The sequence below is a fragment of the Mustela nigripes genome, chromosome 9 (assembly GCF_022355385.1).
Source record: "Mustela nigripes isolate SB6536 chromosome 9, MUSNIG.SB6536, whole genome shotgun sequence".
In the NCBI taxonomy this organism is placed as follows: domain Eukaryota; kingdom Metazoa; phylum Chordata; class Mammalia; order Carnivora; family Mustelidae; genus Mustela; species Mustela nigripes.
In genome coordinates, this window is record NC_081565.1 from 68471141 (window position 1) to 68492412 (window position 21272).

At 37.3% G+C, this 21272-nt stretch overlaps 1 protein-coding gene across 2 annotated transcripts in view; it reads left to right on the forward strand.

Annotated features, from left to right (window-relative positions):
* Window positions 1-18566, forward strand: part of UBQLN1 (ubiquilin 1) — a 53236-nt gene extending 34670 nt beyond the window's left edge. Inside the window, exons 4-11 of one of the 2 annotated variants that reach the window (XM_059411788.1) lie at window positions 2729-2991; window positions 3458-3616; window positions 3793-4027; window positions 9505-9647; window positions 12900-12983; window positions 14231-14346; window positions 14576-14747; window positions 16564-18566. In XM_059411788.1, the coding sequence (XP_059267771.1) occupies window positions 2729-2991; window positions 3458-3616; window positions 3793-4027; window positions 9505-9647; window positions 12900-12983; window positions 14231-14346; window positions 14576-14747; window positions 16564-16716 (1325 nt within the window). In that variant the 3' untranslated portion in view covers window positions 16717-18566. The remainder of the gene's footprint in view (window positions 1-2728; window positions 2992-3457; window positions 3617-3792; window positions 4028-9504; window positions 9648-12899; window positions 12984-14230; window positions 14347-14575; window positions 14748-16563) is intronic. The other variant, XM_059411789.1, reaches the window with a different exon arrangement.
* Window positions 18567-21272: the final 2706 nt, after the last annotated feature.

The following is a 21272-nucleotide window of genomic DNA, read 5'->3' on the forward strand; positions in this document are numbered from 1 at the left end:
GGTGGGAATGCAAGTTGGTGCATTCCCACCAACAGTGTAAGAGGGTTTCCCTTTCTCCACATCCTCTCCAACACACGTTGTTTCCTGTCTTGCTAATTTTGGCCATTCTAACTGGTGTAAGGTGGTATCTCAATATGGTTTTAATTTGAATCTCCCTGATGGCTAATGATGATGAACATTTTTTCATGTGTCTGAGAGCCATTTGTATGTCTTCATTGAAGAATTGTGTTTATATCTTCTGCCCATTTTTGGACATGATTATCTGTTTTGTCAACAGTTTTAATCAACAGTTTTATTAGGTTACCTATCTTTTGGTAATAGATAACCTCAAACTCCGTAGCGTCTTACCACAAATCTTAATTTCTTGATCCAAAGCTTTTTCTTTAGTCTGCAGTGAGCCCCCACCTACGTGGTCAGTCCTCAGGGACTCAGGCTAATGGAATCTTGCCATCTCCATCACTTGGGACGTAGCAGAAGAGATAGCTAAGAGTCTCAAGCTGGACCTTCTTACTTTTGCCAGAAATGACACATTTCTTGCAGTCCTTTGGTCATAACTAGTCACATGAGCCTGTCCAGCTGCAAAAGAAATAAAAGGCCGCATGTAGAATTTTTGGTGAGCCCTGCTATTTGCCATTCTAGTAAAATACGAAGTTTTTGTGATTCCAGGAACACATCAGTAGTCATATTTATCTCTTTGCTTTTCTGTATAATGTTTGTTGTGTTTATTATTAAATCTTTCTTCCAATTCTTCCCATTCCTTGCCAGCCTGTTCATTTTCTACACTCATTGTCATCTTATGGAAAGCAGCCATTCCACTTAGGTACTATAGCACGATAGTATCTTGTGGCTATTTCTGCTATAAGGGTACTGATTCTGTATTTGTTTTCCTTGTCTGCCTTCCTACTACATTGAGTTCTGTGTGTAGTACTTGTTTCTTCTCAGGTTATTCCCCGCATGGGTAGCACAGTCCCTGGCCTATTAGAAAGTGCTCAGTAAATAAGGAAAACAAATACAAAAACTCTTCTCTTAAACTACTTAAATTACTGCCTCTTACCCACTAAATCTCTTTCCATACCTCTTCTCTATGCAGTTATTCCCTGTTACTTCCTTGAATGAATGCATTTGGTTGCTTCTGTAATTTTTACAGTTAACATTTTATGATAATCACTCAGTCATCTTTGATCTGTTAGGTTTTTCCATGACTTAATTCCTCCAAAGAGACATCTGTTTCCATTTTAAGTCCTGACCTTTTCTCTCCTTTATCAGCAGCAGCTTTGTTCTATTGGAGGGTCCCACAGTTTCCCTCCACTTTTGATAATTCTCTGGAACAGCTTACAAAATTCAGGAAAATGTTTATGTTTACCAGTTTATTGTAAAGGTTACACTTAAGAAATAAACAAATGGAAGAGAAGCATAGAGCAAGAAATGGAGGTGTGGGAGAGTGCAGGGTTCCCATGATCTACAAGTGTTCACCAACGTGGAAATTTCCCGAATCTCATTCCTCAAGAATTTTTATAGAGCTCAGTCTCCAATCTAGCTCTTTTTCCTCCTCTTTTTGGAGGTTGGTGGGTGGCTAGAAGTACAGCTGTTTTTGTCACTTGCCTTTTTGGTGATTCCCCCATCCTGAGGCTGTCTAGGTGCCCCACACTAAGGAATTAATTGGCATAAATGAAGTGTGATCCAAAGGGGCTTGTATTGTAGAACAAAAGACACTCCCTTCACTCTGGAAATTCTAAGGCTTTTAGGAGTTCTGTGCCCAGAATCTGGGACAAAGACCAAAAATGTATTATACTGCACATAGGAAATACATATTTAAAAAATATATTTTTAAAGATTTTATTTGTGTATTTGTCAGAGTGAGAGAGCACAAGGAAGGGGGTGTGCAACAGAAAGAGGGAGAAGCAGGCTCCATCCTGAGCAAGAAGCCCCATGCAGGACTCAGTCCCAGGACCCTGGGATCATGACCTGAGCCGAAGGCAGACACTTAACTGACTGAGCCACCCAGGAAATATTTAGTTGGTTTTATTATTTAAACTTAAATATCAAAGTGAGTGGATTTTTGGCTGATAATAGTTATAGAAATGGAAGAGTTTTACTTTTACTATTGTTTAGTTATATTGGTTTTTTAGTTACACTGTTACAGTTTTACTATTACTTTTTAAAAGTAATAGGAATTCTGTGTGATTGAAAATGGTTTTTTAGGGCACCTGGGTGGCTCAGTGGGTTAAGCCACTGCCTTTGGCTCAGGTCATGATCTCAGGGTCCTGGGATCGAGTTCCGCATCGGGCTCTCTGCTCAGCAGGGTGTCTGCTTCCTCCTCTCTCTCTCTCTGCCTGCCTCTCTGCCTACTTGTGATCTCTCTCTGTCAAATAAATAAATTAAATCTTTAAAAAAAAAAAATAAAATGGTTTTTTAGGGCGCCTGGGTGGCTCAGCTGGTCATGATCTCTGGGCCCTGGCATCAAGTCCCCCATCAGGCTTTCTCCCCTCTCCTCAGTGGGGAGTCTACTTCTCCCTCTCCTCTACCCCTCACCCATCCTTGTGCCGCTCTCTTCTCTCAGACAAATCTTTAAAAATAGGTGGTTTTCCATAATGGGACTGTTGAGTCACTATTTTTGCATTTCCATATTTTAGCACAGTAGTATTAATGATAAAATTTCTGACTTTGATTTATCCCTTATCTTTTTCCCTTTTCCCTTTTCCTCTTATCTTTTCCCTTATCTTCTTAGGTGGCCTTGGAGGGCTTGCAGGTCTGAGTAGCTTGGGTTTGAATACTACTAACTTCTCCGAACTACAAAGCCAGATGCAGCGGCAACTTATGTCCAATCCTGAAATGATGGTCCAGATTATGGAGAATCCCTTTGTCCAGAGCATGCTGTCAAATCCTGACCTGATGAGGCAGTTAATTATGGCCAATCCACAAATGCAGCAGTTGATTCAGAGAAATCCAGAAATTAGTCATATGCTGAATAATCCAGATATTATGAGACAAGTATGTGGAAAGTTCTTTAAGTTCATTTAGCTAAAGAATTATATGCTTAGTTTTTACTTAATTTCCTGTGCTTAAGGAGCTTGCCTTTTATAGATGGCTAAGCTCCAAAAAGAAGTCCTGGTATTTATTCGGGAAAACTCAGCAACACACTACTTTGGATTGTTTGAGATTTGAGCTTTCTGCTGTATTTTAAAGATCACTGTAAATGGTTATTTTGCAGATTTAAGAAGCGAAAAGAATCTGATTCAGCAGATGGGCATTCATTCATAACAGAGTGTTTCTTGGTGTTACTTGAATGTTAGATTGAGGTGACAGCAGGAATTATTGAAAATAAGTTCCTGATTTAATTATTAAAGACTGTTAATTCATCATTAGAAAACTTGTAAACAAATCAACTGTGTTTGTTAATAGTTAAAGTAATTCAGTTGTATCTTGGTGCCTTTTTATATGAATATCTTTTTCTTAGACATTGGAACTTGCCAGGAATCCAGCAATGATGCAGGAAATGATGAGAAACCAGGACCGAGCCTTGAGCAACCTAGAAAGCATCCCAGGGGGATACAATGCTTTACGGCGCATGTATACAGATATTCAGGAACCAATGCTGAGTGCTGCACAAGAACAGGTGATAACGTAGGTCCCTGCGGCTTAGGCCAAAGGGCAGCTCCTGATTTAACAGAAATACATGTGTGATTGAAGGGTACCTTTATATGGGGAATACAGTTTTCATTAAAAGAAAGTTCCATATCTGTTATTTAAAACAAAAGCTTATTCTTTATGATTTTTTGTCTTTTATTACAGTTTGGTGGTAATCCATTTGCTTCCCTCGTGAGCAATACATCCTCAGGTGAAGGTAGTCAGCCTTCCCGTACAGAAAATAGAGATCCATTACCCAATCCATGGGCTCCACAGGCTTCCCAGAGTTCATCAGCTTCCAGTGGGACCACCAGCACTGTTGGGGGCACTGGTGCTAATGCTGCCAGTGGCACTTCCGGGCAGAGTTCATCTGCACCAAATTTGGGGCCTGGAGTAGGAGGTAGGCTCCAAACAGCTCACACCACTTTTCTCTATTATCCTCACATTTTTGAATAATGAAAACATTTTTTATACTGTTACTCTTTGTGCTCTGTGTGTGTGTGTGTGTGTGTGTGTGAAGTAACTTTTATGAATTATCTTTTCATGTTCCAGGTTTTTTAAATGGGAGTTTTAAATATGTAGTGATTAGTATTAATCACTTGTGTGCATTATAGTGGAAAGGGTTACTAATGAGATGACCCCTCCTTTATCCATGAGATGGTTTTGGGAGAAGTGGGTGGTCATCTCATTTCAACCGTAGGAAAACTGAAGTCCGAGAGAATACAATTACTAGTGGACTTCCTACTGGAGCATGTGTTTCTTGGCTTTGGTCTAGTTTCTATTGTAGATCAGTGGATTCCCAGACTCTGGTCCTGAGTGAGACTAGGGCTAAATGAGCTGCATCAGAGCACCTGGCAGGTTTGTTAAAAAACCAGATTCTCTGCGCCCCTGGGTGGCTCAGTTGGTTAAGCGTCTGCCTTCGGCTCAGGTCATGGTCCCAGGGTTGTGGGATCAAGCCCCGTGTCAGGCTCTCTGCTCAGTGGAGAGCCTGCTTCTCCCTCTCCCACTCCCCCTGCTTGTGTTTCCTCTCTGGCTGTCTCTTTCTCTAGCAAATAAATAAATAAAATCTTAAAAAAGAAATCAGACTCTCAGGTCTTAACCTCAGACCTTATGGATAAGAATCTTCTACAGTGGCTTTAAGGTCTGTGTATGAAGCTGCTGGAGAGTCTGATATCCGAACAGGTTAGGAATTTACTTTTGATTATTTCTCTGTAGACTAGACTCAGTAAATGGAAGTCCCTTTGTCAACTATTCAGATGCTAAGAGCTAGGTCTAAAATCTGAAGCTAGAGTTAGGATTTTAGTCCTAGTGCTTATCATGGAAATGAGAGGAAGTGAAATTCAGTGTTTGTATATATTCCGAAATGATCACCACAGGAAGTCTAGGTTACATCGAAATAATATCATTTAATCAAGGAAAAAAATTATCCCTTCTGTATTTTACTTACTGCTTATTTGATTTTTAAACTATCTTTGAGAGAGCTACTTTATTCACATTTGAAAGATCAAAGACTTAATCTCCTGATAGGTGAATTGCTGTTTTTTTTTTTAATTAACTATAGCATTGTTATCTACATTAACAACTTATGTCAAAAAATCAGTTTTGTGACTTCTTATTCAGATTTATTACTTAATGGCTTGATACTTTAAGATTTCATGTTACTGTATCCATCAAAGGAGAACCAAAAACAGCAAAAGGAAGTAGATTCTGCTGGCCTAACATAGCATAGTATATACACTGTTGAGATTTTTATTCAACTCTTTGCAGTTACACATACACAAATATACACACATACCTGTAAAGATAAAACTCTTGACTCTCTTTTGCCCAGTAAGCACTTATTCTAGAAGATGAGGAAATCTTAGAGCAGGAGTTAGCAAATTTTTCTTGCAAGGGGCCAGGTAATACTTTAGGCCTTGCATGTCAAGAGCAAAGTGAGGGGCACCTGGGTGGCTCAGTGGGTTAAAGCCTCTGCCTTCAGCTCAGGTCATGATCTCAGGGTCCTGGGATCAATCCCCGAATTGGGCTCTGTGCTTAGCAGGGTGCCTGCTTTCTCCTCTCTCTCTGCCTGCCTCTGCCTACTTGTGATCTCTGTCAAATAAATAAAATCTTAAAAAAAAAAAAAAAAGTAAAGCGAGAATATTATGAGAGAAAATACATTGCAGTAAGTAAAAATATAACTGAGTAATACTTTTTCATATATATATACTAATGATAGGAATGGAATTCTTTTTTAGGGATGACATTTACTTAATTGATGTTCACAGTGTTTCCTGTTGTCAAGATGTGTAATGAGATTTTACTTAAATATGTACTCATTTCAAAAGTATATGATTTTAATAGCATAGTCATCAGTTGGAAGCATTTGTAGGATTCTGTTACATTCTTCTTTGCTTTAAATATGTCATTGCAGATTAATCACTTCCAATTGAAGGTTAGGTGGTAGGACCTCAAATTACAAAATTAAATGACTTTTGAAATATGGAAATTTCCTTTGCACTTGTATTGAGGTCCAAAGAATGCTGCCGGAACAGTAATATGAACTTAAAAAAACAATCTGTAAATTCATGGCAATGGAGATCTCATTTTAACTTTTGACAGCAAGAGAATGTATAAAGCACCTTGATATTGTCATTTAAACAATTTCTGCTATTGTCAAAATTACTTTATCACAGTATGAGTTCCACAAGTTTGCATGCTGTTTGTCTTATAATTATGGGTAGAATTCATTGGGAAACATTATCAAGTTTCTAGCAAAAGATAATTTTGAGAGTCATCTGGTGTTTGGTAATGCTGGTTAGGTGGTTCAGAATTTCAGTCTTAGCCTTTATCTAAAAAAATTTTGAAGTAAAACCTTACATCTTACAAAAAAACTACTTCTGCTTAGCCGTCAAACTGCTGCTGTGTGGTTGGCCAGGTCAGGATATTTCAGACAAAAATCTATGGAATTGACTATGGCGAAGTTCACAAGAGTGAAATGGTGTTCTCTATTGATACTCCTGCTCGTTGAATAATGTGACAGTTCAAAATATTTTCCGGAGTACCTGCTGGTGAATAAGACAATGAATAGCCATAGTTTTTAAATACCGTATTTTTTAAATAAGCTTTCTATATTCAGCTAATCCTCCACATATGTTTTCATCATCATCATATCAACCTGATTTTATAAATAAAATATAATTTTAATATAAATAAAATATTATATTTTAAAATAACATATAATATATATATAAAAATAAATAATATAAATAATGTAAATATAAATAATAAAATTTATATATTATATAAATATAATATATAAATATAAAATCCATTTTAAATCGTAAAATCAACCTGATTTTATTTCAGGTTGCATTGAATTATTTTCTGGACTTTGAAAGTAGTTTTGCCTGTAATTCTATGCAGACTGTTTATAAAGTCTGATTTTTTAGACACTTTAAACTTGGCATTGACTTCTCAAACAAGAACTGGGCAGAAACATCTGTCAGCTCATTAAAAACAAAGGAATACCACTCAGAATAACTTGCATTGTTTTTAAATTGAATATTGATGCTGTGAGTCTAATGTCCTTAACTCTTGAGAAACTGTTCTCCTTGAAAGGGTAATGGACTTAAACGAGTTTATTTATCTGGACACATTTATATTTGGCTGCTGCAATCAAGATTTCATTAAGCATGCCAATTAATCACCACTAATACACCGCTTTCCTTTTTGGCTAACAAATAAGCCACTTGGAAACTTAACTGGTTGTAGGCTTATTTTCATATTTTATTTTTGTAAAGAAATCTGGCTATGATGAGGTGGCTGCATTTTAAATTTCGTATTTTCCTGACTGTTGCTTGCCTCTGAGTTGGGCATAGTGCAATGAGTGCTTAGTCTAGCAATGTTGAAGTATATTGTATTTTTTCATTGTCATTGCATAAAAATACAGTGCTTTGCCATCTCATTGATAAAATAATCCATGTTCCATTGTGCTTTAAAAGCACAATATTTGTAGTCCAACTTTATCTTTTTCTTCTTGTTCTTATGAGACTAGTATGTTACTGGTAGTTAAAAAAAGAAAATAACAACATGCTACAGCAATAGTGTGGTGCACTGAGCAGCGTTCTGGGTCTGCAGCAGTCATCAAGGGCTGTGCACAGCCTCTATTGGACTACTTAGCCATGGTGGTACACAAGCAGCCATTGACAGTTAACACCTGCGTGTGACTGTATTCCAAGAAAAAAAATTTTTTTAAGATTTTATTTATTTATTTGACAGAGATCATAAGCAGGCAGAGAGGCAGGCAGAGAGAGACCGGGGGAAGCAGGCCTCCTGCTGAGCAGAGAGCCCAACGTGGGGCTCGATCCCAGGACCCTGAGATCATGACCTCAGCGGAAGGCAGAGGCTTAACCCACTGAACTACCCAAGCGCCCCTCCAAGAAGATGTTATTTATGGACACTGAAGTTTGACTGCATATAGTTTTCATATTTCACAGAATAATTTTGTATCTTTAACCATTCAAAGATGTAAAAGCATTTTTACCTTGTGGGTTGTACAGAAGCAGGTCATGGGCCATATTTGCTCTGCAGGTTGTGTTTATCAACACTTGTGTTAGAATATTCATAGAGTCCAGGATGTAGAAAGTAACCCAATTGAAACAACTTGAGGAAATAGGAAAAAAAGACTGATTACCAAAAAACCCCCAGCAGAATTATAATAAGTTAGAAAAATAAGTAGGAAGTGTCAATGTTTTAAGCCTGATAAAATTACGCTGGATGGAATGAGAGCAGAAGGGAAATGAAAAAACTAATGAGTTAAGTTTGCATATAATGAGTTTGAGAATATATTTGAGGTTGAGTATATGTAGTCAGCAAGTGAAAATCTGGTTATGTGTTGAGCAAATTAGTTTTCAGAGAACGTTGAATTTGCATAAATTTAACTATAGCTCTTAGCAAAAAAAAAAAAAAAAAAAGGAAAGAATAAAGTAACAAGCACTTTTGCCCTTAAGTAGTTTAATTGTCACAACCTGTCCTTTGCACTAGATAGTACTTAACTCCATTTGACTGGGGAAACTGGAAGGGTGAAGAGGCCAAAAAACTAACCCAAGTTTACATAGTTAGATTAGGTTTGAACCCAGGTAACTCTAGTCACTGTTCTTAGTCGCTGCTCTGAAATGTTAAATGTGCCTGCTGTTTTGGAGAGTGAGTGTCAGTAATGAGTGAAAGTGGGATGGAGGCTACATCTGGTTTCCTGGGTATGAGAGGGCTTACGTTCTTTAAGTAGGAGCATATCAAATGCTGGATGTGATTCTTCTGCAGTCCTAGAGGAGATGTTGGCCCAGACTTACTCTCTGTATGGGATTTTTCTTTATTTTCTTTTTTTAAAATATTTTGTTTTTGATAGAGACATAGCGAGAGAGGGAACAAAAGCTGGGGGTGTGGGAGAGGGAGAAACAGGCCTCCCACTGAGCAGGGAGCCAGAAGCAGGGCTTAATCCCAGGACCCTGAGATCCTGACCTGAGTTGAAGGCACACGCTTAACAGCTGAGCCACCCAGGCGCCCTTGGGATTTTTCATAGTAATTTCAACCATATCTAATTTTTGCTTCTTAAATTGACTTTAGAACCTAGTGTAAGTGTTAGATGTGATTTTATTGTAAATGTATCCAGAATGTTTAACATCATAAACCCTTCTTTACTGTTATATGTTGAGTGTGTAGTTGTGGAGATCTTAGTTTTAAAATTCTTTCTTGGTTCAGTTGATTAGTAATATGTTTGCTCATCTGCAGTTACTAAAATTACATATGGTATATATTGTATTTTAAAGCTTTCACTTTTGTTTATGGGTCTTTTCCTTGATACAGTGTCTTTTTTTTTTTTTTCTAACAAACTTTCAGCTAGTATGTTCAACACACCAGGAATGCAGAGCTTGTTGCAACAAATAACTGAAAACCCACAACTTATGCAAAACATGTTGTCTGCCCCTTACATGAGAAGCATGATGCAGTCACTAAGTCAGAACCCTGACCTTGCTGCACAGGTGAGTTTGTAATTACATTAAAAAGGACTGTGCAGTGTGAATTGAAATAGCCTAATCAAATAAATGTGATTTTGGCACATTTGGGTTGTGTTGTGTTACATACTACAAAACTGGGTAAACTGCATTTCCAATATCTTGGACATTTGTTTCTTTGCAGTAGACTAATTCTTCATATATAATTAGAACATTTTCTTCTCTGCTATTTATTGGCTAGAAAGAAGTGTAGGTTTACTCTGTATCTATGTATATTGATTTAGGAGATGGATATAAAGTTTTGGATTACTTTCCCTTTGGAAGATATGTTCTTTAGTGAAATGTAAATCTTGAAAGTGATTAAGTGCTGTGGTAATACATTTCTTGGAATACTTATGTTTATTAGATCACACTGATTCTGTGTAATGGTCATGTTCAAGATAGCAGTTATAAAATATCCTGAAATCATTTTTTAAAGGCAGAGGGAGATTTGTGGGAACAGTGTTCTCATTCTTTCCATTATAGATCACCCCTCAAAGTTAGTATAATGGTATTTTATTAATTTATTTATTTTCTTAATTGTTTTGAAGAGACCGTAACTAAGGGAATTAGTGGATCTCAACCCTGGCTGAACATTTAGGATCTCTTTGGGAATTTTAAAGTTAAAAAAAAAAACAAAAAACCTCTCTGTCCTGAGAGATTTTGGTGTAATTACATCTCATTTCCCCTATCCCTGAAGTTCCCTGGGCAATTCAGATGTTCCCCTAGGTTAAGAACAGCTGGGCTTAAAAAACCTTGGAGAATATTAAATAACCTTGATCACCTGTAGTTTAAATTTGCTGGATATTAAAAATGGCTTCTATAAAATATAAGGGATAATAAATATTTTCCTTTATAGTGTATTCTCATTTCCAACATTCTAAAAGCTTTTAAAGTTAATTACTTTTCTTTATGTCAACAAAATGTTTTTTATTTTCTGAAGTCTGGAACCATTCAAATATATAGCAGCTATCTTTGTGTTATAATCCTCAGCAGTAACTTCTGTCCTCTTAATATTTGTGGAATTGGAAACAAAGAACAAGTTTTTAGGTGAATTTGTGTATATTTTTGTTTTATTCATATAAAAATTAGTATTAAATGCTCCACTTACTGTGATCATAGCACTTTTGTTTTAAATAAATGGAAAATATGTTGAGTGATGGTATTTGTATGTTTTTAAATATCTGTTTGATTAATTAGCACTGAATGTGCATCTTATTTAAAAATGTTGACTTTACAAGCAGAGAAGGTCAACTATCCTATGGTTTCACTTATTTGTGGAGCATAAGAAATAACACGGAGGAGTTGCATGTTTTATAACTGCTATAACATGGGGAGATGGAGAGGAGAAGGTAGTTGAGGGAAATTGGAGGGGGAGATGAACCATGAGAGACTATGGACTCTGAAAAACAATCTAAGGGTTTTGAAGGGGCAGGGGGTGGGAAGCTGGGTCAGCCTTGTGGTGGGTACTATGGAGGCCATGTATTGCATGGAGCACTGGGTGTGGTGCATAAACAATGAATTCTGGTACACTGAAAAGAAATTAAAAAAAAAAAATTAAAAAAATTTTTTTGACTTTACACTGAAAAATAAAATTAAAAAATATAAATAAAAATTTTGACTTTAATAAGTATATTCTCAGCCATTTAATTAAATTAACATTATAAAGTGACGAGCACTTCGACATATTTTTTTTTTCACTCTAAAGCAAAATGTTAACAAAGAAAGCTATATGTGGATGTCTTTTATTGTAGGCAATTTAGAAATGTTTACAACATACTCTGGTTATCAGCAGATTAAAGTTTTTAGTTTTTCTGTTCTGATTTTGATTTTTAGAAACTCAAAAAAGTCTGAATATATAAACCATATTGTTGTATAGTCAGTTAAGTTAGGAGAAATACCTGAAATGAGATAATACTTTTCTGAGAATGAATGAATCAGTTTAAGATGCCATGCTGTCTCAAATGACATGAATCTTGAAAGATAAATGTGGTAACTTTATTAATCTGTTCATAATAAAAAATACTTTACTGGAGCCAATAAAGAAGCAGGTTTGTTGATCTCAAGTTGGTATTATTTCATGTACTGTGAATTTATTGGTCACTTGGAAACAAATATGATATATTCACAAAACACTGACTTCCTCCTACTTTCATTATTTTGTTGGATATAACTAAATAATCCACTTTGTAACAATAGACAAAGGAGGGAGAATGGAATTCTGTTTACTTCTAGTGTGTACGTGTAATTAATTGCTCTCAAATATGGTTAACTTCTTGAGGGCAAGGGTCATTTTACTTCACCCTCCAGACTTTGGACTGGTAAATAGGTGATCAGTAAATCATTGTCAGTTGACTTTTCGCTCCTTCTGGGGAAAGTGATAAAATTTTCATCTTTTTCAAAGCTTTGAGAATTAGTTTCTGGTTATGCTGATCATGTATCATAATCTTGTTTTCAGGTATTAACATTAATATTGACCCTGACTTTAATTCTTAACACCTGTGTGAATGTTCGGAGGCATGCGAGTTTTCTTATCTCTGGTGGTAGTGAGGTGAAATCCAGAGGCTAATCTTGGTGTTCTCAAACGGATTTACATCTTTCAGGTCTTAACACATTTTAATACTCTCCCCAGAGATCCTTTGGTGCTAGTCCTGGGCGGATTTTCACCTAGCAGCTCCATTTCTCTGTCAAGGTGGTTGCTGTTCTGGTTATTTTTCTGGACCGAATACTAGCTGTTTTGCAGTAGGCAGGCAGATAGATAGAGTGGTTCCAGATCTGGATTTTTCTCTGTGCTTGCCACTTGTGTGTTGAGGTGTCTGAGCAAGCCATGTATTGTTTCATGTATTGATGCTTATGTTTATTCTGTCAGTGTAGCAGCAGATGTATCCTCCTGAATGCCAGTTACCCCCTTTTTTCTTTTAAGGGCAAATACTCACCTTTGCTCAAGGAAAATCCTAAGAAAATGATTGTTATTATTTTTTAGGATATTGCATGTCATTATCATAATCATCATTCTCATTGAGAGAGAAGGTGCCTCATTTTGTTTTTGTTTTTGTTTTTGTTTTTTCCCCTGGAGATCCCTCTTGTGGACAGTATCTTCCCTTCTCCTTTTTTATTCATGTTCTACCTTCCTCCCTTTAAGTGCCAGGTTAGGCACTTGGGGAAGATAGACTGTTAAACAAGGTACATTACTTGTTTCAGATATTTCCAGTTAAAATTGTTTGAACACTTGCCCCATAGATGATGCTGAATAATCCCCTATTTGCTGGAAATCCTCAGCTTCAAGAACAAATGAGACAACAGCTCCCAACTTTCCTCCAACAAGTGAGTAAGAAAAGATGCTAGCTATCTTCGGTAATGATTTGCTTGAAAAAGTTTGATAATAAACATTTTCCTTACTCTTCTCTGGCTGATAGCAAACCATAGAAGTTAGTTTGATAATGCTGTCAATTTGCAGAGAATTCAGCTTGATCTTAACTAAGCCCCATTTCACTGCTGACCTTTTGCTTATATTTCTTAAACATAAATTCTGAGGAAAGGACCATTTTGTTTTTGCTTTTGAGGATTTAGGATTTTGAATGCTTCGTTAATACCATAAACCATTTCCTTTCACTTAACTAACTTTGAAGTGCTTCATTGTGTCATGTTATGCTTTATGGTTTAACTAATCTCGAGTAATAGGAAGGAGCTACCCTGTTCTGCTTTACGGGTTTGGTTCATTGTAATGCTTTAATTCCTACAAATTAATGGAATGTCTCTTTTTTGAGGGGTAGATCTCATTTCCTCAGACTCGGAATTAGCACGATTAAAATTGTCAGTGTTGTCCTACACAGAAGGTTTTATTATTAAAAAAAAAACAACACAACAACACCAACTTGAGATTAGAATAGTATTTTATTATTTAAAAAGACAAAAGTCAGTCTTGGTGTTTTGAAACTGGTAGTTCTAGGCCTTTTAAATATTATACAAATGATTCTTGGGCTTGTAAACCATTATCCAAGGTTAGTTATTGTCCTTGACATATTATAATGATGTTAATGTTAGCCAATCTTTTTTGGTCAGTCAGGTGGTGTATATTTGGAAGTAGTGAGGCTGAACTCAGTATACACGTATTAACTTCAAATTTGGAACTATTGTTTTAGAGTCTATTTTACTGGTAAAATTGTTTAATCGGCAACAGATAACGTTTGGTCGGGAGGAATATGTGGCTTTTACCATATGTAACCACGTTACATAAATTGTGCAGTTGGAGGTTGTCTCTTAGAAATTACACTTCTGTCTTCTGTTGGAGAATGGGAGCAGTTGTGGCTTTCACAGTAGCACCTGATTGTCTTTCACTATGAAAAGTGGCTTTCCTGATGGACTTGGGAGGAGGTCAGTTAATGATTTGCACACTAGGTTTGCTGTCAAGGAGGAGGTGCTTGTGTTTATCTGGGGAAAGAAATTCTGGATTACCAGTGTCTGGGAGTAAGGTTTTAGGTTTTCTCCAGAAACATAGCAAAGAAACATTTAAATTGTACTTTCACTGATTTTAATTCCCTTGTTAACCACCTGTTCTCTTTCTTCCTTAGATGCAGAATCCTGATACATTATCGGCGATGTCAAATCCTAGGGCGATGCAGGCCTTGTTACAGATTCAGCAGGGTTTACAGACATTAGCAACGGAAGCTCCCGGCCTGATCCCAGGGTAGGCTTATTTGGGGATGACTATGAAAATGCAACTTAACTTTTAAATGTCATTCTGCCTATTTTTATTGAGATTGTTTTCAAAACTGAGTTTTTAAAATGAAAAATGTTCATTTTAAGAAGATAACAGCTAATGCTATATTAAAATGTTAACTGTTTTATCATTAGGGGCCTGGTCTGGCCTCCTGTTGCAGGAGCTTAGGTTTATTAACCAATTCATGCTTCCTTAGGTTTACTCCTGGCCTAGGGGCGTTAGGAAGCACTGGAGGCTCTTCAGGAAGCAATGGTTCTAACTCTGCACCTAGTGAAACCCCGAGTCCCACGACGACGGGAACCACTGAGCCGGGACACCAGCAGTTTATCCAACAAATGCTGCAGGCTCTTGCTGGAGTAAATCCTCAGGTGAAGACTTTTCTGCTCACATTTTGTATTTCTTGTTGGAAATTTAGAAATTTCCACAAACAACCAAAAAAAGAAAGAAGGAAAAAAAGAGGCAGTCCTTCAGGGTTTAGAGTATAATGAAAAGCACAATCTTAAACAACAGGCATAACAAAAATTATAGACTTCGGTGTACTATTAGACACTGAAGGAAACAGTTGTAAGGGAAGAAATGTTACAATTTTGCCTTTTGGAAGTTGCCTTTTAAAATGCATTTTTTTAGAGCCCCTCTTTGGAAATTATTTGAAATGCGTTGTATTTCATAAAGTTTGTTAAGGAGGAATAGAAATTTGATTATCTCAAATACCTCCTGAACAGCTATAACTACAGTTCTCTCTAGTTCTTGTATTTTATTTATTTATTTACTTATTTACTTTTTAAAGATTTTATTTATTTACTTGAGACATAGAAAATGAGAGAGAGAGCATGAGAAGGGGAGGGTCAGAGGGAGAAGCAGACTCCCTGCCGAGCAGGGAGCCTGATGTGGGACTCGATCCCGGGACCCCAGGACCATGACCTGAGCCGAAGGCAGTCACTTAACAACTGAGGTACCCAGGTGCCCCTAGACCTTGTGTTTTGGCTTAAAGAAAAAATCCTGTCTCTCCCTGCCCACTACTACTTCCTGTGGTAGCTTGTGTTACATATATAAACCTCACAAAAATGTGCACTTCTAATAATGTTCTTACAGCTGGAAACATTTATTAGCTTTACTAAGAATCTGCCATTGTATGAGGATGATAGCCCGTCAAACCTGTTACGGTAGATTGCCCCTGTAATTCTGCATGGCAAAAAATAGAGCATGCTTTCTGATTTTAAGTCTTATCAAATATAATAAACAGGGCAGGGTTTTATCCTGTACAAGTATTTATAGTCCCAATACTAATACAGCTTCAGAATCAAAATAATATTCATAGAATTAATAAGAAAAAAAGATTTTAGGTACTGGACAGAATTGTTATGTAATTTGAACAATGTACAGGCCTCCTTATTTTCAGATTGGCCAGGATTGATTGATCATTTATGTATTTTTGTCTTCTCTTCATTTCTGAAGAAAGATTTGAGGTGGCTAAATTGTCAGGAGCATATTCTGTGGGCCTGGAACTCTCTTGGAGACATGACTGGCCAGTGCAGAAATTGAATGCACATTAGAATTTTGTACATGAGAACTCTGCTTTTATATTTACCCAATTGGTCAATAACTACAAAATAAATTATTAGTTCTGAACTACTTGCATATATACTTTTAGGTTTCCTGCATTTTCACCGGTTTCTTAAATATATCTGATGTAACGGATGGGGTTTATTATGTGATTTTCTCAAAAATTTTATTTCTTAATTTTTGAGAGAAAGAGTGTTTGTGTAAGTGGTGGGGAGGGTTAGAGGTGGATGGGGAGAAAGCATCTCAAGCAGACTCCCCGGTGTAGCGCTGGACTTGATCTCGTGACCCTGAGATCGTGACCTGAGCAGAAATCAAGAGTCAGATGCTGAACTGACTGAGCCATCCAGTGATCACCCCAAAAGATTTTTTTTTAAAGCAGAGTTTTGTGTTCTGTGTGACAGGACTAAGCATAAATTAGACTATTTAAAATAAAAAAATTAAATGCTAATAGGCTTTTAAGTATGTTGACTGTGTTTCAAGAGAGGCCAGTGTTTTTATAGCTTAGTAGACCAGCATATTTGTAAAAGAGCATTTAAAACCTTTTAGAGGTTATCTAGGTGTGACACAGACTGATTTTCCTTAGAGTTTTGGTTAGTGGTTTTTTTTTTCTTCCTTTAACAGCTACAGAATCCAGAAGTCAGATTTCAGCAACAACTGGAACAGCTCAGTGCAATGGGATTTTTGAACCGTGAAGCAAACTTGCAGGCGCTCATAGCAACAGGAGGTGATATCAATGCTGCTATTGAAAGGTTACTGGGCTCGCAGCCATCATAGCAGCATTTATGTATCTTGAAAAAATGTAATTTATTTTTGATAACGGCTCTTAAAATCTTTAAAATACCCGCTTTATTTCATTTTGACTCTTGGAATTCTGTGCTGTTATAAACAAACCCAATATGATACATTTTAAGGTGGAGTGCAGTAAGATGTGTGGGTTTCTCTGTGTTTCTTTTCTTTTTTTTTTTTTTAAACAGTGGGAATCAATGCTTTTTCATTTAAGGCTACTGCATGCATCAAACACTTCTGCATTTATTGTAATTTTTAAAAAAACATCACCTTTTATAGTTGGGTGAACAGATTTTTGTCCTGCATCTGTCCAATTTATTTGCTTTTTAAACATTAGCCTATGGTAGTAATTTATGTAGAATAAAAGCATTAAAAAGAAGCAAATCATTTGCGCTCTATAATTTGTGGTACAGTACTGCTTATTGTGACTTTGACTTTGGCATGTATTTTTGCAGACAAAACGCTGTAAGATTTATACTACTGACAGTTTTTGCTTTATTTGTATACAATGTAGTATGCACAGTTGGGATTGCATTTCTAGAAACAAACTGCAGTAGATTATCTAAGTAAAGCACCTGTAACCAAAAAAGTGAAGATAAGGAAATACTTGAAAGCTGAGTATTTCCTGATTGTGTAGAATCTTACAGCATCTTTGACAAACATCTCTCAGCAAAAGTGCCGGTAGTCAGGTTTGTTGAAAATAGAATAGAAAAGCTGATTCTGGTTATCTCTCTAAGGACATTTAATTGTACAGACAACATAATGTTACACTGTCTCAACATTCACAGATTGACTGTAAATTACCTTCATCCGTGTGCAGAGTGAAGGAGCACTGTAGTATAACCGAAAAGTGCATTTGCCTAGGACTTCTCAGCTTCTCCCATAGGTAGTTCAACAGGCATTACAATTTGTAATTGAAATGTTGCTTTCACTGAAAGTGTTTTGATGTTTCAGTTATTTTTAATTGCCATATAAAAATAGAACTATCTTTTGGGTTTATCAGTTTTCTCATGCACAGGCAATACATGAATTTAAAATGATTTGTGAGCCACTTGTTTCTGAAGTGTTTGGTAGTTCTATTAAGAAATAGTTAAATATTGTGCTTTTCAGAGCCTCAGAGAAGGGGAACTAGGGGCGGGGGGTGGGGATCTCTCCTGGATTGGGCCAGCCTAAATAATACTGGCAACCAAGATTCTGTTAGGATTTCTGTGCATATAGTATAGTAAAGAGGTATCGTTCAGGGGTGAAAAACAAAGAGCCGTTTTAACAATGTTGAGTACATTTGGCTGTTCTGCAGCCTTTTTCTTCCCTCCCCAAAGAAGTTCTGTTTGCTTAACTCTCAAACTGTTGGGGTGTGTGGTACATTCCTTTAGGACCAATTAAAACACAACTTTGGGGTCAGTGATATACATGGCTGACTCTGGTTCAGTATTCTCTTAGGTCGTTATATTCTCTCATGTACAGTTACAGGAAATTAAAATGTTAAAGTAACCTAAAATGAGTTCAGACCAATAAAATCAAGGGAAATACAAGTTGAATTCCATTACTTCTGTAAGTTGCTTGCTATTAAAAAAGGTCAAGAGGCCAGGTTGCCCACCAGCCCGTGCACTGTTCTGACACTTTCCCCAGCAGGAAAACATGAGTGATGGTCAAGGTGGAGGCATGACTAGTGGAGGTTGTTAAGGATGATATTCATGTGTCTTTGCTCTCTCTGCCTTATGCCTCAGTCTGGTTCAAAAACTTTTGTACTGGCAAATGGTGGTTTACAGTGTGGGATAGTGTCATAACCAATTTGACAATTTATTAATCACAAAATAACAATAAATCTCTAGCTTTTACACTTGGTTTGTCTTGCCTTTTTTGTAGAAAGAAAAGGATGTCTTCAGTTTACTTTCTCTTTTCATGTCCTTTGAAGACCACTGGAGTTGATTTACCCCTTATTTTATCACACTTCAGATAATTCTTTATCAGTTTTTATGTTTCCCCAATTAAGATCTGTATATGCACTGTATCGTGTGTTAAAAAGATAACCAACTGGGATGTCAGCTGACCTGAGCTCTGTTTGATGTTTTTGGTACCTGACTTGTTATTTGACTTTGAGTAAAGACATGATTTCTTGTAACATGGCTGGCGAGACCTTTCAGCACACTGGATTGAGTGGTCTCTTGAGTACCTTCCAGCTACTGTAGTGGTACTATTTTGTTGTTGTTGTTGTTGTTTGATTCTAGTATGTTTATCTTAGATCTAAATACCTTCTTAGGAGTCCAAAATACTTAAAATTCTCAAAAGCATTGGAAAGACACTTAAAATACTATAGGCTTAAATTGTTCTCATATTGTATTATTTATTACAAATTGAATCAAGAATGGAGTGGTGAAAATAAAATTTCAGGATTTTATTTCCCAAGTGGAAGATCTGTGATAACTAAGCAATGTATAGTGAATTTTGAGCACAATCTTATTAAATGACAGCTGGCCTCTGGGCGTGTTCAGAATTGGAGTTGCAGACTTGGTTTAAATATACTAACGAAAGGAGTCTTTTGTTTGGGGACACATTATTTCTGTGTTAATTTAGTAGGCAAATTACAACAAAATGAGGTGGGTAAAAATGTCACCAACAGTAGGAGACGTTAAGCTTGGCTCTTCTGTAAGTTGCTTGCTATGTGTGCCTATGCAAAACAAAAGATTGTGTGATTAAGGCAGGGAAACACTATATATTCTACTTTCTTTTTTAGAGATTGACATTATACATGTTAACCAAGAAGCCCTGCGTTAAAGAAATCTATTTAGAGTTGTCTAATCCAGCCTTCCCCTGTGTTCCACCATCCTTTTTACCGAACTGCTCCTCAGGGTGGTGCTGTATGAACACATCTTGGGCAGACTGGCCTCAGCAAGCCTCCACCTCTCTGGTAGTGCACACAGGCCTCTTTAACCTATAATTTCATCTGTTGTCCTTAGTTATAGAAGGCTGGTCATGCCTTCTGGGCTCAGATCCGAAGTCTTCCTAAACTTTGCGAACCTGTAATTAATATACTCTGAAATCCCTTAGCCTTTACTGTCAGCTGCTGTATCTGTCCCTGTCCGTCGCCTTACAGCTCTGGGTTTGGGGTATGTTTCTTACAACATTTTGGGGTTGCTTGGGTTTTTTTCCCTCCCCCCGACCTGAAATATTCTTGGTAGTTACTTAAGTAACATTAAATATTCTTCCTTGACTTCTTTGTATCATTCCTCTAATGGACCACAGGCAGCCATTGCCTCAGAAAGGTAACACTTAATGAACATCTGTTAGGCTTAAGAATCTTTCCTAGTTCATATGGGGTTTACATAGTAGAATGTAGGAAGACAGTAATAAACAAAGCAGACCCATAGCCTGGGTAGGTAGTACAGATGGCTTTGGTGAAAAATTAAGCAGAGTAAGGAGGCTAGTTCAGGAAGAAGGTGTTTTTATTTTATGTAGGCTAGTCCAAGAAGGATTTGTTGACATGGGGACATTTAAATAGAGACTTGAGGATTATCTGTGAGGATGAGTAACTTTTCAGGAAGAAAGACAATTATTGAGAAGGCCCAGTAGTGGGAAGTATCTGACTGCTTATAGAACACAGGGAGTTCAGTGTGACTGAACAAGGTGAGCTAGGGAGAAAGTTTTAGTTAGGGAATATGATGGGAGAGATGGGGGCAGGAGAGCGGCCTCAGATATGGAGGACTTCATTACCTCAGTTTTTGTGTCCTATCCCCAGAGTTTTTAATTTACTAGATTTGGAGGACAATTTGCATTTGTAACAAGTTCCTAGGTGAGAACCACTGGACTAGGGGAACCAGGGTGGAAGCAGGGAACCGAGGTCATAATTTCAGTGAGGAACCATATGGGCTTGGGCTTGGCAGCAGTGGAGGTATTAAGTAGTAGTCAGATTTGGGGTATATTTTGAGAGCAGAGCCGGTAGGATTTACCGATGGATAAAACTGTGAGGTTAAGAGCAAGAGAGGTGTATCGAGCAGGGTGACAAGGTACAGATATACATGGGACAGAATATAAATCAGAATTTTAGTTTTGACATGTTACATGGGATATACCTGACAGGACAAATAAGTGGACATAACGAGAAGGCACTGGAGAGCCAGTGCATACAGTGTATATCCAGCTGCCAGCCCTTGTATCTGCTTGTGGAAAACCAAAGAACCAGGCCAGTGGTTCTCACCCCAAAGCGATTTTGCCCCCCAGGGGCTGTTGGCAATGTCCAGAGACACATTCTTTTTTAAGATATTACTTATTCGGGGCGCCTGGGTGGCCAGTGGGTTAAAGCCTCTGCCTTCGGCTCAGGTCATGATCCCAGGGTCTTAGGATCAAGCCCTGCATCGGGCTCTCTGCTCAGCAGGGAGCCTGCTTTCCCCCCTCCCTCTCTCTCTGCCTACTTCTCTGCCTACTTGTGATCTCTGTCTGTCAGATAAATTAAAAAATATATATTATTTATTCATTTGATAGAGAAAAGAGTACAAACAGGGGGAGAAGCAGAGGGAGAGGCAGAAGCAGACTACTTGCCAAGCTGA